Here is a 17628-nt window from a genome sequence, read left to right on the forward strand (position 1 = left end):
AGACGATATTGAAAAATTCTTCCTCAAAATCTTATAAGTAATCAGCATTCAAGAGAAAGGTTTTAGAGAGTATTTTTAGAAATTTGATGGGAATGAAAATCAGAGAAAGGCATCTAGAGCATTTTGCTCCACAGCAGACATGAAGCATTCTTTTTCACCTGAGAGTGATACTGCAGTGTATCATGTATTGCACAATGCCCTCTGAGGTCTGGAGAGGGTCTTTGAAGTTATCTATTGTCATTTTCTATCCAGGGCAGGGATTCCATGTTTAGCATCCTTGAGATATTACCTAGTACTTTTCTAGGTGGTATGGGATCACAAAAGTAAGAGCAGTGTTAGCGGTAAAAAGACAATAATTACTATGTGAGGTCAAAGGAAGGAGATATTTCTGATTGGGTAGCTGGAGAGTCTTCACAATGGAGATGGCTCAGAAGCAGAAGTTTACTTAGGAGTGACAGGTAGAATTTCACCAGAGAGAAGGCCTGGCCCAAGCAAACATGTGGAAGTTAAAAAGCACAAGGTATGTTTGAGGAATAGGAGTCTCAGTAATAAGTAATGTTAATTGTTCTCTAAGAGCATTGCAGTCACTCCAAGCAGAGTATATTTGCAAGATAGCAGGGAAAGGTTAGGCCAGTAAATTATTTTCCTCAGTCCTAATTGAGTTAAAACTCAGAGCCATGCTTCATTGGGATGAAGTAGACAAGTGTCTGTGATTCAGAACAAGTTGAATAAATAGGCACCAAATGCCATGTACTTGTAACTACTTATGACATACCTTCCTTGTAAATTGTATTTACTATTATGTTTAGTCTACGGCCATGCCACCCTGAATGCACCCAATCTCGTCTGTTATGTTTCAAAATATTTTTGTTAGTAAATATTTGCTCTAAAAAGATTCATGTCTGTTTTCTATATATAGTTTGGATTTCACATTGATAAATTTTTAAATGCAAAACAAGTGCTTTTCCTTATTACGTGTAGACACAGGGAACATGGAGGTGCTTCACCTATATGGAAGTGAGAAACAGAAGCAGCAGTGGCTTGAGCCTCTTCTTCAAGGGAGCATTGCCTCTTGCTTCTGTATGACAGGTAAGAGCAATTCAGTCACATTCTCCCATTGGGCAGCCACTCGTCCCAGTTATTATGGAGGAACTGAAGAAATGTGGGACGTGGCTCTGTGTTTCAGGCAAATTTGCCTGTGACCAGAAATGTGAACATGTTTGTTGGAGCCCAATTTTAATTTTTGGCATTTTTAAATGTGCAGAATAAAATTGTCCTCCCCTTTGGGAGGACACCAGATGATGTTTTCTGGTAGCCTGCTTTAGGCATTAGCAGCAGAGTAAACCTAGTTTTATAACCTTTTGACTTGCATCTAAAATTGCCATCTGTGGGTGTTTAAGATCTTTTTTACCCTAGTGTATGAAATATTGATCTTTGTGATAATTTTATATTGACACTTAAAAACTACTCAACTCTTCCATAAACCCAGAAAAATAGAACTTTCACCAGTATTGGTCATATAGCTCAAATTATAATCATGTAGGGTAATTAAACTAGGAGCATGTTAATAAAAATGGGTTTTGGTGCATTTGTACATAGGAAACAGTAATTAAGCACTCTTCAAAGGACAAAATCATTGTTCCATATTTGAGTTTAGAATTAAACTCAATTTCATCTGGCCATGATTTTGGCCAGATTTTATTGTCCTTCTCTAACATTGCATACATTTATAATAGCAAAACTGATCTCCATTTAAACCAGTAAGAGGCCTTTATTGAATACCTGCTGTATGCTGTGTTGTCTACAAAGCTCTAATTAATTACAAAATAAATAGAGTACACACCTCCTTTTCTAAAGAAAGAGGGTCTCTAGTTTTAGAAAGAGAACACATAAAATATCTTAAGGATCCATTCAAAAGAGCAGCACATTAACAAGTGCAGATTACTATGATTGAGAGCTAGCCTCTAAGTTCTAAAATGCAATGCAGTAAAGCAGTCTTGTAAAAGTGTCCTATGGAAAACTTTCTGAAGACATTAAGTGTTGAGCAAGCTTTATAGAATGCAAAATAAATAGATTGGTGAAAGCATTCCTGATGGAATTTGCAGTTAGAAGTTGTTTAAGATACTACAGAAATAGAGTCACAGATGTCAAAAACAAATTTATGGCTACCAAGGGGGAAAGCGGGGGAGGGAGTGGGGAGATAAATAGGGAGATTGGGATTAACATATACACATTACTATGTATAAAACAGATAACTGCTGAGAACCTACTGTATAGCACAGGGAACTCTACTCAATACTCTGTAATGACCTATATGGGAAAAGAATCTGAGAAAGAGTGGATATGTGATTCACTTTTCTGTACAGCAGAAACTAACACGACATTGTAAATCAACTACACTCCAATAAAAATTAATTTTAAAAAAAAAAGAAAAAAAAGAAGTTGTTTAAGATACTAAACCTATGGTGGGGAAATCTGGCTTGCAAATATGTAGTACAGATTTTCATTGTGGGAAGTAAAGAACGATTTTTTTTTTTTTTTCTGTACTTGGGCCTCTCACTGTTGTGGCCTCTCCCGTTGCGGAGCACAGGCTCCGGACGCGCAGGCCCAGCGGCCATGACTCACGGGCCCAGCCGCTCCGCGGCATGTGAGATCTTCCCGGACCGGGGCACAAACCCGCGTCCCCTGCGTCGGCAGGCGGACTCTCAACCACTGCGGCACCAGGGAAGCCCAAGAACGATATTTTTAATGCACGTTTGATGATTGGAGAAAAGATTGAGTTGTATCCCAAGTCATATATCACTGAGGATGCCAAGAACACAATTCAGATAGTTGATCTATCTTGAGTTGTTCTAAATACTTCATTTATTCATTTTTCCAATGCACATTTATTGAATACCTACTATGTGTAGGTTGTAGAAGAACCAGGGGGAATGGGGGAAGGGTAGGAAGATGAAAAAGACAAAGATGCCTCTGTCCTCAAAGAGTTCACATTTCTTTAACTAAGGGTCTTTTGTAAACTAATGGTGTCTGCCTGCCTGTAAATTCAGCCTTTGCTTATTTATAGAGCCCGATGTAGCTTCAAGTGATGCCACAAATATTGAATGTAGCATCCAGCAAGATGGAGATAGCTATATAATTAACGGCAAGAAATGGTGGTGCACTGGTGAGTATTCTATTGATTCTTCGTGCTAGATACTGTGCTAGAATAATAAGATACATAGTTATTCATTTCATGACCACAGTTCTTTAAATTCTGTCTTTGAAAGCATTTTCAAATTTAGAAATAGTTGATAAAAAGAAAAGTAATTTTAAAACAATGTCTTGATTGGGCAATGTTTATTTAAGAGCAGAAAACGTCTTTTTTTTTACAGTTTGTGAGAGAAAAAATTTATATTAGTGCACACTATTTTTGACCATTGTCATTTATATCAAAAATTTTAATAGGGGCATATTACATGGACTATAATAATTCATATATAATTGTTTTTAAAGAGATAAGCAGCCCATATTATTAAAAATAATTTATTGTGGTACATATTTTCATTGTTTAAAAATACAAGTATTTAAGTGAAAAATAAGAGTCTTGGGGCTTCCCTGGTGGCGCAGTGGTTGAGAGTCCGCCTGCCGATGCAGGGGACACGGGTTCGTGCCCCGGTCTGGGAAGATCCCACGTGCCGCGGAGCGGCTGGGCCCGTGAGCCATGGCCGCTGAGCCTGCGCGTCCGGAGCCTGTGCTCCGCAACGGGAGAGGCCACAACAGTGAGAGGCCCGCATACCGCCAAAAAAAAAGAGTCTTTAGACATAGGAAAATATATTATTTAGTCAACCCTCAGTAATTGACTCACGTAAATGGATGAGCCCTTCAGGCAGTTATAAAAATTGAAACCTAGATAAATGTGATTGTCTGAGGATTGCTTCTAGAGTATAAATGATAAGTCTAACAGGATAACCAGCTTATTACTAAAGAAAGTTGACATCATAAAAGCAAATTACATGTTTAGAAACTTACCAGTAATATATTATAATAGCCAGAAAAGCTTTTTGTTTTTGTTTTTGCTTTTTTTTTTTTTGATTGCCAATTGTTATTCTTTCTGGAGTTTTATGAAATCTCTTACAAATTAAGAAACAAGAAAAAGAAAAAGACATTGAATTTTGCTGCATAGTTATTCAAGTACTAAAATTATGCAGGGAAATTGTTCTTACATTAAAATTTAGATAATTTAAAATAATTATAAATGCCCCTTAATTTAAATTTCTTTAATAATCTGTTTTAGATGACCTAACTTATAGTGTTTTTCTTATGTATGACTGTTACTACTATTTTCCTATATTGTTAATTTTAATTTCCATGTTTTATGCATTTATTTTTTGTTTCCTCTTTTTCTTGGCTTCTACCTCACTCCCCTTCCCCACCCTAACCTCTTCTTTGTTATAAGTTGCCACCACAGTGTTTGAGATTTGAATTTCAGAGAAATGCAGATGTTTGATCTGAGGGAGAAACCTCATTCATGTGTATCAAAGCAAGAGACAGAGCAGTTTTATATTTAAATGCTGAAAGTACTGGTTGGCTCTGTAGCATCTTCAGAATCGAAAGGAATCTCCTCCACATTTTGTCTTTGTCTTCTCCAGGACCCATATTTCTTGGCAACTTTCATGATGTAGATTTTAAAAGAGTTTCCCATAAAAACATACAGGACCGGGTTGAGGCAGCTGTGAAAGAGTGCAATGCTCTCTGTGATTTGGATGGCAACATCCATACGTTTGCTCATGTCGCAGTTGGTGATCAGGGAGTAGATGATATCTATGGCTTGGCAGAACTTGACAATGTTATAAGGCAGCTGAGTGACAAGGAAAACTATGACCACTGTGAGCAGAATTTTGAGGGGCCGAGATTTTGTAGTGTTTGGCATCTTGATGAGCGTCTTTGCCGTGATGAAGTAGCACACTGCCATAATAAGAAAGGGTATTACAAATCCAACGCAGATTTCCAGCATTTGAACTGATGCTTTCATTGATGTTCCTAGGTGGTATGGAAAGATGGGAATGCACCTAGCCTTGTGATTTACTGTATAAAAAACCAGCTGAGGTATACTCAGCAAGATGGCAGCCATCCAGACACAGGAACAGATGAGCCAGCATTGTTTTTGCACTCCCGATTGACTGGGAGCTTTAGTTACTGCCCAATATCTGTCTATGCTGATACAAGCCAGAAACTGCATTCCAGAGACAAAGTTGACCGTGTACAAGGCTGAAGTGACTTTGCACATGATTTTCCCTAAAACCCACCCATGAACTGCATTAACTGCCCAAAAAGGCAGAGTGAATAGAAGGAGTAAATCTGCCACTGCCAAATTCAGGATGTACACATCTGTTTTGGTTCGCCTCTTTTTGTAATGGGCATAAATCGCCACTATTATAGAATTGCCTGCAAGTCCAATGATGAAAGCTATTGTGAAGAAGGCAGGCAGGAAAACTTTTGCAAATTTTCTGACCTCTTCTTTTATACAGATCACTTCATACTGACTATAGTCATGAGTGTCATTCATTTCATTTTCCTCATAATAGTAATCTGTTGACTGGTTGTGTTCCAAAGCCATGGCTCCAATCTAAATGGCAAAAAGAATACAGGATATTTATTTTAATATTTCTTAAGTGGAAACGCTTTTGATCTAGCATATGTTTTATTCTTTTATTAGAGAATAGATTGTTGCCATAACATATGTGAGCCTGAATCTGCCACTCTTTGAAACTCTTTAATGGAAGCCACGTTGGAATATATCCCCAAGAGTAGTTTTTCATCCCTTGTTTTTACAAGTTTGTGTACAGGAGCTGGGATTTACAGAGGGAAGATAAAAATAATACCCTGGGGAATTTTATTAATCATTAAACCCTGTAACTTTTATATATACAACTTTGTGATTCTTACACAGTATATTGACAATAAATTAAATTTTAAAATTAAAATAATTTTATTTATTTAAAATAAATATTATTTTTATATATTTATGAATTTATTTTAAAATAAGTTAAATATATTATCTCAGCATTTTACTTAATTTTACTGGTTGGCTTTTATAAAACAAAGTCTCCTCTAGTTAGCTTCCCTCCAAAACCTGTCACTACATGCTGATTGTAAACTACTATTTGGTAGCACTGTTGTTCCACTAGTCACCTAAGCCTTCAGCCTGTACCATCCTTGATTTATCTCTTATCTTCATCCCTGATTTCCAGTCAGCCCCTAAATTCTGATTTTACCTCCCAAATAGGTCTCAAATCTGTCTCTTCCTTTTAATCTGTGCTCCTTGACACATCCACACAATTCAACCATCATTATTACCTGGCCTATTACAATATCTTCCCAAGTGGCATCCTACTGTTCTTCTTTTTTTTTTTTTTTTTTCCGGTACGCTGGCCTCTCACTGTTGTGGCCTCTCCCGTTGCAGAGCACAGGCTCCGGACGCGCAGGCTCAGCGGCCATGGCTCACGGGCCCAGCCGCTCCGCGGCCTGTGGGATCTTCCCGGACCGGGGCACAAACCCGTGTCCCCTATATCGGCAGGCGGACTCTCAACCACTGCGCCACCAGGGAAGCCCCGTCCTACTGTTCTTATTCCTCCTTACCACCTCCTTATCAAAACATTTTTCTTACTGCCATCAGAGTGCTCTCTCTCTAAAATGTCAATCCATCACTGCTGCTTATTAGCTCCTCACCTGAAAGACACATCCCTTCATCTGAAAGATACAATCTAAGCTCCTTACCATGATACCCAAGGCTCCTTCCATAATGTTGTCCTACCCATGGTTCCTGCTACATCTCTCTACTGTGCACCCTGCACGGTAGACAGCAACAATATTGATTTGCCAGCGATTTTCTGGCACACACCATGCTACAGCACATGTCTACATCATTACTCATTCTGTTCTTTTATCTGATGGACTATTTCCTGCCCTTCCCTTGAAGGGCCAGTTCCTACCCAGTTAACTTAGATGTCACCTCTCCAGAAGACTTTCCCGATCCAATAACTGTATCTGCATATCTCTCAGAGAACTGACCCCATCCTATGGAAGACATGTTTCTCAGACTACCTTTTCCCTCTGTGCTCTAAGTTCCCTAAGACTATGACCTGTTGGATTTATGTTTATGATTAATACCCGAAGAGAGTGCCAGGCCCACTCTAGGTGCCCAGCAAATATTTGTCAAACTAAACGTTTTACCAATAGGTTTAAAGCTATTACTCTAGAATGGAAGGATGATACTGCAGGAATCTCATGTCTCTTCATTAAGTTATTCTACTGTACTGGCTATTAACACCCTGTAGTATTAAGATAAGCTTGCACAGAATTCACAAGTTTTAAAATATATATAATAATAACTTTCAGTGTTTTTATTATAGTGCTGAGTTTTGTTATACTTTTTCCTTAGCCCTTCTGTCTCCCTTTATCCTTAAAGTTATTTGAAAAGTTCCAATCTGGAAGACTACTTTAGTCTTCGTTTTCTTATATGTTAATTATTAATACGGTAGGAACTTTGTTCTTTCCTTCTCTTTTATCACACAAATCTTGAACCCAGTGATAAGGTATAATATGGCCAAACAGTATAAGATATTAAGGAAAGATATTTTAAAAGAATTAATCATGCTAAAAATATGAATAAATAAGCGTAGGAATGGAAACTATTTGCAGAAGTGATCCTTCTGGCAGAAACATAGAAACACATTTAAATGCCTTTGTAATTATCATAAGAATAAAAAAATTTAACAATAAAACAAAGCAGGAAAAAATGATATAGCAAAACCTATTATTAACAAAGTTTTATAGGCAAGTAATCGTATTAAAATAATATTTTCTTCTTGCTATGTTCATATTTTTGTTTTAAGGTTAACATGTATAACTTTTCAAATAGCTCTTTTCTGCACATGTAAACTTTTATGCATACATAAATATACCAAACCTTTGGGCTTAAAAAAAAATCATATACAAGTCTGAATGGAAGAAGAAAGAAAAAACCAACCTGTTTCTGTCAGCAGACAGGAGCAGTCTTGAGTGCAGAGAGTAAGATAGAATGACCTCTCTAACTCAGCATACTTTTATTTTCGTTTTATACCCCGCCTTTGTCTTACATCCAGTAAGGCTTTCAGGAAATTTAACCTTGTGAGCACTTGATCTTTTATTTTATGTATAACCATCCTGTGAACTCAAATCCAAGTTCTTAAGTGTCCTAGGTTACAAACTTGAAGGAATTCAATCTCGTTTCAAAAACTACAGACCTTTCGAAGTTTCCACTTAGCCAAAGGGAACAGGAACGTGCCTGCAGCTGAGGTACTGACTGCCAAACCAAAAGAATTCACCAGAGCGCCTCAAGGCAGCTAACAAGTATTTACTTGTAGGTAGCATCTAGAAAAATACTCTCTAAAATTATTTTGTCTAGGAAAGAAAACAAAAAATGATTGTAACCTAGAAAGTTATCTTTGTGAAGACTAAATTATCAAAAACTAAATTTTAAGTAATCATTAGGTATTCATAGTAGAATTTAAATCTTTATACCACATCATTTTGTATTTTTCTTAAACTATGAGACTCCCCTTGGCCTCACTGTACTCCTTATCTGTCCTTGACCCCAGAGTATGACTTTCCCCACAACTTTAAATTCTTGTTCCTTCCTGTAATCTTCTTCAATGGCCAGCTCCAAACTTTCAAAATCCTTCTGTCTGGAAAGGCTATCTCTGGCTATCTCCCCCTCCCCCTACTTCCAAACAAATGAAAGTTAGAGAAAGAAGATAAATGTATGCAGATTTAACCCTTGGCCTTGACTCTCCCTATATTTGCATAACAGTTCCCTTATTTACTTTCTCTAGGCTCAGTCTCCCCCTTCAGAAGTTATTTCAGACCAATGCCATTTTTTCTAAAAGCAACTGATCTAACTTTCCTGTTGATTCACAGAAAAGAGACTCTAGAGCACTGGGGCCTTCATCTTCCCACAGTATGTGTCTGGGGATACAGCCAACTTCTCCTCCTTGTTATCCACCAGTCTTTGAGAAGAGTTATTTGCATGCAGCTAAACCATCTCACCAAGAAAAAAATGCCTGACCAAATGTAAAATAGATAGCAAGTGGGAAACAGCCCCATAGCACAGGAAGATCAGCTCAGTGCTTTGTGACCACCTAGAGGGGTGGGATAGGGAGAGTGGGAGGGAGGGAGACGCAAGAGGGAAGAGATATGGGGATATATGTATATGTATTAGTGATTCACTTTGTTATACAGCAGAAACTAACACACCATTGTAAAGCAATTATACTCCAATAAAGATGTTTACAAAATAAATAAATAAAATAAAACACTTCCAAATTGAAAAAAAGAAAAAAATGCCTGGATTTGTAGTGTTAGACATTTTCCATGGTGTAAACACTCCCACCATGGCCAATTTCAGCTACCAATGTGAAGTCACTGAGGGCAAAGTTGCTAAGAGATGAGCATATCAGCCTTCCTCAGCAGACTAGCACAATTCTTCCAAAAGAGGCATCTCTTCTCCTTACCATGGCTGATCATTACTCTGATCTCTTGCTGCTTGCTGAGGGATACTGCTCTTAAATTTATCCCTGCCCTCTCTAGACTCTCTGGTCTTTTGCCTTCTCTTACCTCTTATTCTTCTTTATCTTATGTATTTTGGGAGCAGGAGGAAGCAAACAAGCAACCTTCCACTAAATTCTTAGAATGGCCTACCCTCCATCCCTCATTGCCTCTCTGACTTATTTCCTTCTCCTCCTCTTTGCTTGCTTATTCTGCCACACCAACCTCCTTGCTGTTTTGAAATGTGCTAGGCACATTCCTTCTTAGGGCTTTTGTACTGGCTCTTCTATCTGCCTGGACTGTGCTTCCTTTCAGTACTTGCAACGCTCACTCCCTCATGTCTTTCCAGTCTTTGTCCAATCACCACCTTCTCACTGAGGCAACCCCTGATTATTCTATTTAAAATACCCTTCACAAACAAAACAAATGAACAAACATAACAAAACAGAAACAGAGTTATAGATACAGAGAACAAACCGATGGTTGCCGACAGGTGGGAGGGGGATGGGGGAGGAAAGAAATAGGTAAGGGAGATTAAGAGATTACAAACTTTTTTTTTTTTTTTCTGTACGCGGGCCTCTCACAGGCTCCGCACGCACTCACGGGCGCAGCCGCTCCGCGGCACGTGGGATCCTCCCAGACCAGGACACGAACCCGTGTACCCTGCATTGGCAGGCGGACTCTCAACCACTGCACCACCAGGGAAGCCCGAGATTACAAACTCTTAAAAAGAGATTACAGGGCTTCCCTGATGGTGCAGTGGCTAAGAATCTGCCTGCCAATGCAGGGAACACGGGTTCAAGCCCTGGTCTGGGATGATCCCACATGCCTCCGAGCAACTAAGCCCACATGCCACAACTACCGAGGCTGAGCTCTAGAGCCGGAGCTCCGCAACAAGAGAAGCCACAGCAATGAGAAGCCTGTGGGCACCGCAACGAAGAGTAGCCCCTGCTTGCCCGAAGACCCAAGGCAGCCAAAAATAAATAAATGTATAAAAACAAATACATCTTTGTTGATATGTATACATTTAATACATTATTCCATAGCATGCATCAAATTTTCAAAAAAAAAAAGGATTACAAACTTCCAGTTGCAAAATAAATGAGTCATGGGGATGAAATATATAGTGTGAGGTATATAGCCAATAAGTAAGTAATATCTTTGTATGTTGACATATCATAACTAGATTTATCATAGTGGTCAGTTTAAAATGTTTAGAAATATCCAGTCACTGTGTCGTGTAACAGGAACTAACATAGTGTTGTAGGTCAATTGTACTTCAAAAACAAACAAACATAAAAAAAAGAGATCAGATATGTGGTTGCAAGAGGCAGGTGGAAGGGGAAGGGAATTGGATGAAGGTGGTCAAAAAAGGTACAAACTTCCAGTTATAAGATACACAAGTAGTAGGGATGTAATGTACAACATAATAAATAGAATTAACACTGTTGTATGTTATATATGGAAGGTGTTAAGAGAGTAAACCCTAAGAGTTCTCATCACAAGGAAGAAAATATCTTTCTATTTCTTTCATTTTGTATCTGTGTGAGATGATAGATGTTCACCAAACTTATTGTGATAATCATTTCATGATGTATGTAAGTCAAACTTATACAGAGCTGTATGTCAATTATATCTCAATAAAACAGAGGGCAAAAATTAAATAAATAAATTAAACTAAATACCCTTCACCTGCCTATACTCCCAATCAACCTTACCCATAGCACTTTTCATGTGCTAATGTACCATATCATTTATATTGTGTTTGGTGTCTAATGTATCTCACCCTGTATTAGAATATAAGCTTCATCAGATTAGGGACTTTTGTATAATTTTTCATATATAAATATATAGAATAGTGCCTGGCACATAGTAGATACTCAATAAATATTTTGAATTAATAAATAATTCTACTTTCCCTTCTGATTATTGTCCCATTTTACTTGCCCTTGATGCTGTAGTTCTTTAATGACTAATTAAATTTATGAATGAATGAATCAATCAATCAACCAGTCAGTGCTTAAGTAACTTATCTTCCACAGACTTATAAATTTAGCAATGCAGTTGGAATTTTAGATCCAGATCTTTAGCCTTAGACGATTTCTACTTTTTCATACTATCCCTTATGCATATGTATAATTCCATGATGTCATCTATTATAGAATTTTGATACATATTTATAGATATTTAAAAGTATCTGTCCTTTTCCTTCATTTCCTCCCCCATGTACTTTCAACCACATACTTTCTTGTAAATAGGATTCCCTTCTTGTAAATCAGTTATAAAGCTATAATCTTTACATCTTTTCAATTCGGTCATTATTTTTGCTGACTCAAACACATACCCAGCCCTTGGGGCATAAAGGGTCTCAGGATCAAGCTTCCTCTGGTAGTATATAGTGAGTCACACCTGTGTATGAAACATGGTGAAACTAGCTCACTAACTGACCTTTTCCTGTATTTTCCTCCTCAACAGAACTAGAAGAGGTGTTAATAGGGAATACTTGACAACATTTGAAAGTCAATCATAAAGCTTGGAGGATAGGGAAAGGCATCACTTACCTTAGGCAACTTTTCAAAGTATTTACTTGATGCTTCTTTAGCACCTTTTTTTTTTGCACCTCTCTTCCACTTGCCTTCCACCATAAGTTTATTCCAACTGGCTTCTCACCATAAATTGTCTCTCACCCTTCCTCACCGGTCCTAACAGCAATGTCCCTTGTTCCTATAGAATCTCTCTCCACACCCATTTCTCATTTTCTTCTTGTAGTGCCATTTTTCTCAGTATTAGGTGCTTGGGAAGCAATCTGACTAAACTATATTTTACATTTTCACTGAAAATGTCTTCGATATTAAGATACAAATTGAGCATTATTTAATAATCTTATGATTACTCTTTAGTGTCCATACTACCTATTGAATTCATATTGTATATGAGTTTTTTATTTAGCATTTTTGCTTAAGCATTTTCATGTTATTCAAACTCACTATAAATGACATTTTTCGTAGCTAAATAATATTTTATGTGGATTACCATAATTTGACTTACCATTCAACTGCTATAGGACTTTGAATGTTTCCAGCATTTTGCTATTACAAATAATGTTATAGAGAGCATCTTTATAGATATGGTAGGAAACTGCACTTAATCTAATCTTACTGAGGGATGTTGAAGAATGGGACTAACCATGTATAACTATCCCTTTTCTTATTACACTAAAGATAGCATTCTGTAGAATAATCTTAGAGTTCTTTCAATTAAGTGCATTGAAAGCTTCCTTATTCTTTTTAGAAGGGTTCCATTATGTGGACATACCATATAATAGTCTCCTATTGATGGATATTGATTTATGCCCAATTCTTTGCAAGTATAAACAATACTACTACAGTTAATAATCTACATCTGTCAGTTCATTCAGAAACAGCTATACCTGTAGGATAAATCCCAGAAGTTGAATTGGTGGATCAAAGGATAAGCGAATCTGTAATTTTGATGGATATTACCAAATTGTACTACATAGGAATGGTATTACTTTGCACTTTCACCAATAATATATGGAAGTGTCTATTTCCCTAGAACGTTGCCAGTTGAATGTGTTATTCCACTACCATCTTGCTGTCTTAAATGACTTGTAACAGATTCAGTACCCTTCCCCTGCCCTTGCCAGCTATGTGTGAGATATTTTCCCTAAATTGTTTTTTGCTTTAATTTTGTTTCTTACTGTACAATAATTTTATACAGGTAAACCAGTCAATCTTTTTCCTTTGATTTCTTTTTTTTTTTTTTTTGGCTGCATGCAGGGATTGAAGCCGGGGCCTTGGCAGTAAGAGCTCAGAGTCCTAACCACTGGACTGCCAGGGAATTCCCACATTTATTTTTGAGGCTCAACATTTCTTTCCCATCCAGAGATTTCATAGATACTAAATTGTTTTTTCTTCTAGTTTTTTTAATGTCTTTTTAAAATAAATTTATTTATTTATTTATTTATTTTTGGTTGCATTGAGTCTTCGTTGCTGTGCACGGGCTTCTCACTGCGGTGGCTTCTCTTTTTATGACACATGGGCTCTAGGCGTGTGGGCTTCAGTAGTTGTGGTGCGTGGGATTCAGTAATTGTAGCTCATGGGCCTTAGAGCACAGGCTCAGTAGTTGTGGTGCACAGGCTTTGTTGCTCCGCAGCATGTGGGATCTTCCCAGACCAGGGTTTGAACCCGTGTACCATGCATTGGCAGGCGGATTCTTAACCACTGCACCAACGGGGAAGCCCTTTAATGTCTTGATTATTTAAATTTTTTTTAAATTTTCAATTCTGATCTATTTGGACCTGATTTTGATCCAACTATATTTTGTAATAGTGACAGCATGTAACATTTATTGAATACTTATTAAATGTAAACCTTCCTAGCAGTAGAGTAAGTGAATTTCAAAGGTTGTTTCCCCTATTAATAATAGCACATATTCCAAAGGCACACATGAGATTGTTTTTTTTTTAACTGAATGATAAACTTTTTCTTTTTTTTAACAAGTGGAAATTTCATTTTAAAATGTTACTTAACTCATATTGGTTTTTTATTCGTATTTGAATTAAAACTAAGTATTAATGCTAAGACCAAATGAAGTTTAAGTATTTCACCTTAGAAGTTCAATGTTGATAGAAGAAATAACCTTGAGACTTTGTACATAGCTAACTGCACTTCACATTATATTATTGTTTATATCACTTTTTTTTATTGTTACAGACCATATCCATACCCAATAGTCATGTTTTTCTCTACCTGTCATCTTTCCTTGTGTTAGAGAATGATTTTGTTTGATAACCATGTGGTTGTAAGAGCCTGTGAAATTAAAACTCATCAGCAAATATCAGTAAAATGTCCTTTTCAGCCTGACTTAATCCTGGCACTTGAACAGTCTTGAAATACCACAGAGTCTGGATTAAAAACAAAATTATCTTATCTATGCCGTCTGTTTTCATTCATGAAGGCCTGTGACACAGCAGATATATTTAGATGTTTTCTGGTCTATTCAGATTTCCTTTAATATATTTAATTTATGACATTTGGTATCCTGTTCATTAACTAAAATAACATGAGAGCAAAAACTCCCTTTAGAAGAAGGACATTTCTGTTGCTGCACCTGCCAAATTATGCTTGTAGCTAAGATGAGATGATATATTTGTGAGAGAGTTTTCCCATTTTCTGAAACATCAAGGTTAAATCAAAATATTTCAAAATTTACAGCTTATATATTCACCCTTACTTCCTCTACTTAATGACCCCAAAAAGGAGAGCCAATTTAGAAGTTTTATCTTTTAAGAATCTGAATTGTTTTCCATATTAGATTGAGCAAAGCAGAATTAAAGAATTATTTGCCTTGTTTCTTGAGTTTCTTCAAAATTTACCTGATATCTGAAATCTGTTGGGCACTTACATAAAGCTGTGACAACAATTTTTTATGATAGAAAGAACAAGACAAGAAATACTATTGGGAAATATTAGAGAGAAATATAGAATTGGAAAAAGATGGCTTTTGGTTAGGGTTTGAGGGAATTGTAGAGAAGATTTTACTTTTGAAGGATTCAGCTTCTGTTTATCTAGAATTAAAATCCATGAAACCTTAAAAGATTTACCCAAAATGTTCTTGATTACCAGGATAGAAAGTAGACAAAGAAAAGATCTGTAATGAAAATGAACCCCAAGTCATACCATTATGTCCTAATCTGATTTTCAGAAGTACACCCACCAAGGAGACACTGTGTTGTATGGGGCAAGTGGCCTGACTCTTCAGCCTAAGGGCCTCAAGTCTTCCTATGAGTAAAAGCTCAAAAACCCCAAGTAGAAAAATATCCAGTTGAAAAATTAAAAGTAAGCCTTTCTGGAAAAGACTCTTTTCTCAATAATTTCTAGCTAAGAATCAAAGCATGATTACATATTATTGCAGAGCCAGGACGAATCAAGGGTAAAAAAAATTCCCCCAGCCCAGTGTTTTCAGATAAGAAATTTCAGTTAAGATGCACAGTGTAATTTAAGTATTATCATCTACCATTTGAATCATCCTGATGTTCTGAAATCTTCTTTCAGATTTTATCTTTATATGATTTCACATCTCCTAAAACCACTTTTTATAAGAAGTTATGTGTTTAACTTAATCTGACCCAGTTGCTTGCAGTCTTATAATTAGAACACCAGTTAAATGGTAGTTTCCCTGAGGCACTAGGTGCTTAGACTGGTGAAAATGAAACTTACTTTTTGCAAGAAGGCCCCTTTGGGGAATTGCCATAGACCTTAAACTGTAGTTAAATAAAAGTTTACATTAAAATGAAAATAGCTTTATATTTTCAAATTTTAACCCTTAATAAATCAATGAATGAAAACCTAGGCTTACTGAAGGTGGAATCAGAGCCTCATATATGTGGACAGCTCCAAGTAAACCATCTTCAGCTACTCCATAGCGTAACTAGGGCAAATGATGTAATCTGGGATGGGTACTGAAATCCTCAAATAGACTCACCCTCACCCAGCCCCATGGCTGGGGAAATTAGGTCTTTCTCAGTCACTGGTTGGGGAGTAAATATCATGAGTTTTAGTACTTCTTGTCCATATGTCAGAAAATATGGTATCTAAACAGGAGGAAATATGCTAGAAGAAGTTCACAACCTTTCTAGCATGCTGATGTCTGAAATGGTATGAATGGGAGAGCTGTCATTTTGTCTTAAGGGCTGCAGTTCTTTCACGGCTTCTTTATTTATTTATTTATTTATTTTTATTTTCTTTTTGCGGTACACGGGCCTCTCACTGCTGTGGCCTCTCCCGCCGCGGAGCACAGGCTCCGGATGCGCAGGCCCAGCAGCCACGGCCCACAGGCCCAGCTGCTCCACGGCACGTGGGATCCTCCCAGACCAGGGCACGAACCCGCGCCCCCTGCATCGGCAGGTGGACTCTCAACCACTGCGCCACCGGGGAAGTCCCTCATGGCTTCTTTGACTTCTGGTTATTTTCGTGCAGCAGCTCTCATTGAGAAGTCCATTCTTGGCCTTGGCTAGTGATTTTTCTTGGGTGATATACAGTTTTGTACATAGCATTATTTTTTTTAATGAATTAAGGGTTTTCTTCCTGTATGTTTGTTTGTTTGTTTTCCCAGAGGTAAACTTAGAAAGATTAGAACTTTTACGGTGAAATGTCAGGCTAAAAATTTCTTTTTATGGTGTATTGTTCTCATTTTCTCTCTGGTTTTAGGAGCTGGGAATCCAAAGTGCAAAATTGCAATTGTTATGGGAAAAAGTAACAATAACTGTGTAACCAGGTAATAAAACAATAGTGATTGAGAAATCTATGAGGAATAAGAGTAGGTCTTTCTCTGTATCCACTTAATTTACTTAAAACGCACCATTTGGGCTCACAAATTATAATAATATAAAATATATTATGACATTAAATGTCACATGTTTGTATTTCACAATTATTTTGCTAAAACATGTATTTAGAAAACGTTTTAGGGAGTGTTACTGTACATTCTTCACTGTGGAATTTCCTGTATTAAAAGTGTTGCTGAATCCTCAAAGCTGTTTGGATCAGATTATAAGATATATAAAATTTTTCAAAACTGTTTGTAAGTTAGACATTTAGATCCAAGGCAATAGTTTTGAAATGTTTAGTGTATTGAACATCAGTTGCCAGTTACCAGTTTGAGCAATGAGAAGCCTCAGTTAAATAACTTGCACATATTTTAAAATCATCATTGTTCCAGATCACAGCCTGCATCTGAATGTACTTAATGTATGTTTTTTACACAGTTCCCATTCCAGACATCATTGCTTACATAATTACATGATAACAACAATGAAAAAATGACAGTTGAGACTCTGCCTAACATCTGTTTTATTTTTCCACTTAGCACACTTTTCCTAACATCTGTTTTTCTTTTGACCAGACACAAACAACACAGCATGATTCTTGTTCCCATCAACACACCTGGAGTAGAAGTAATAAGGCCCTTGTCTGTTTTTGGCTACCTGGGTAAGTACTCAGTCAACCTGTCCTTGTATTTGCAAGCAGGAGGACTAGA

General features: G+C 37.1%; 2 protein-coding genes across 6 annotated transcripts in view; one reads left to right on the plus strand and one right to left on the minus strand.

The window, feature by feature from the left end:
* The window catches only part of ACAD11 (acyl-CoA dehydrogenase family member 11), a 91814-nt gene that overhangs the window by 50737 nt on the left and 23449 nt on the right, over positions 1-17628 (plus strand). For all 5 annotated transcript variants that reach the window (XM_033417878.2, XM_004286533.3, XM_049710535.1 and 2 more), the window contains exons 12-15: positions 982-1089; positions 3068-3166; positions 16800-16866; positions 17494-17579. In XM_033417878.2, the coding sequence (XP_033273769.2) occupies positions 982-1089; positions 3068-3166; positions 16800-16866; positions 17494-17579 (360 nt within the window). The remainder of the gene's footprint in view (positions 1-981; positions 1090-3067; positions 3167-16799; positions 16867-17493; positions 17580-17628) is intronic.
* ACKR4 (atypical chemokine receptor 4) lies at positions 3202-8148 on the minus strand. Its single transcript, XM_004286535.3, has 2 exons — positions 8012-8148; positions 3202-5608 (listed from the first exon to the last, which is right to left on the minus strand). Exon 2 carries the CDS (start codon positions 5597-5599, stop codon positions 4547-4549), a length of 1053 nt encoding a protein of 350 aa, XP_004286583.1. The 5' UTR covers positions 5600-5608; positions 8012-8148; the 3' UTR covers positions 3202-4546.

This window comes from Orcinus orca, chromosome 5 (assembly GCF_937001465.1).
Source record: "Orcinus orca chromosome 5, mOrcOrc1.1, whole genome shotgun sequence".
Classification (NCBI taxonomy): domain Eukaryota; kingdom Metazoa; phylum Chordata; class Mammalia; order Artiodactyla; family Delphinidae; genus Orcinus; species Orcinus orca.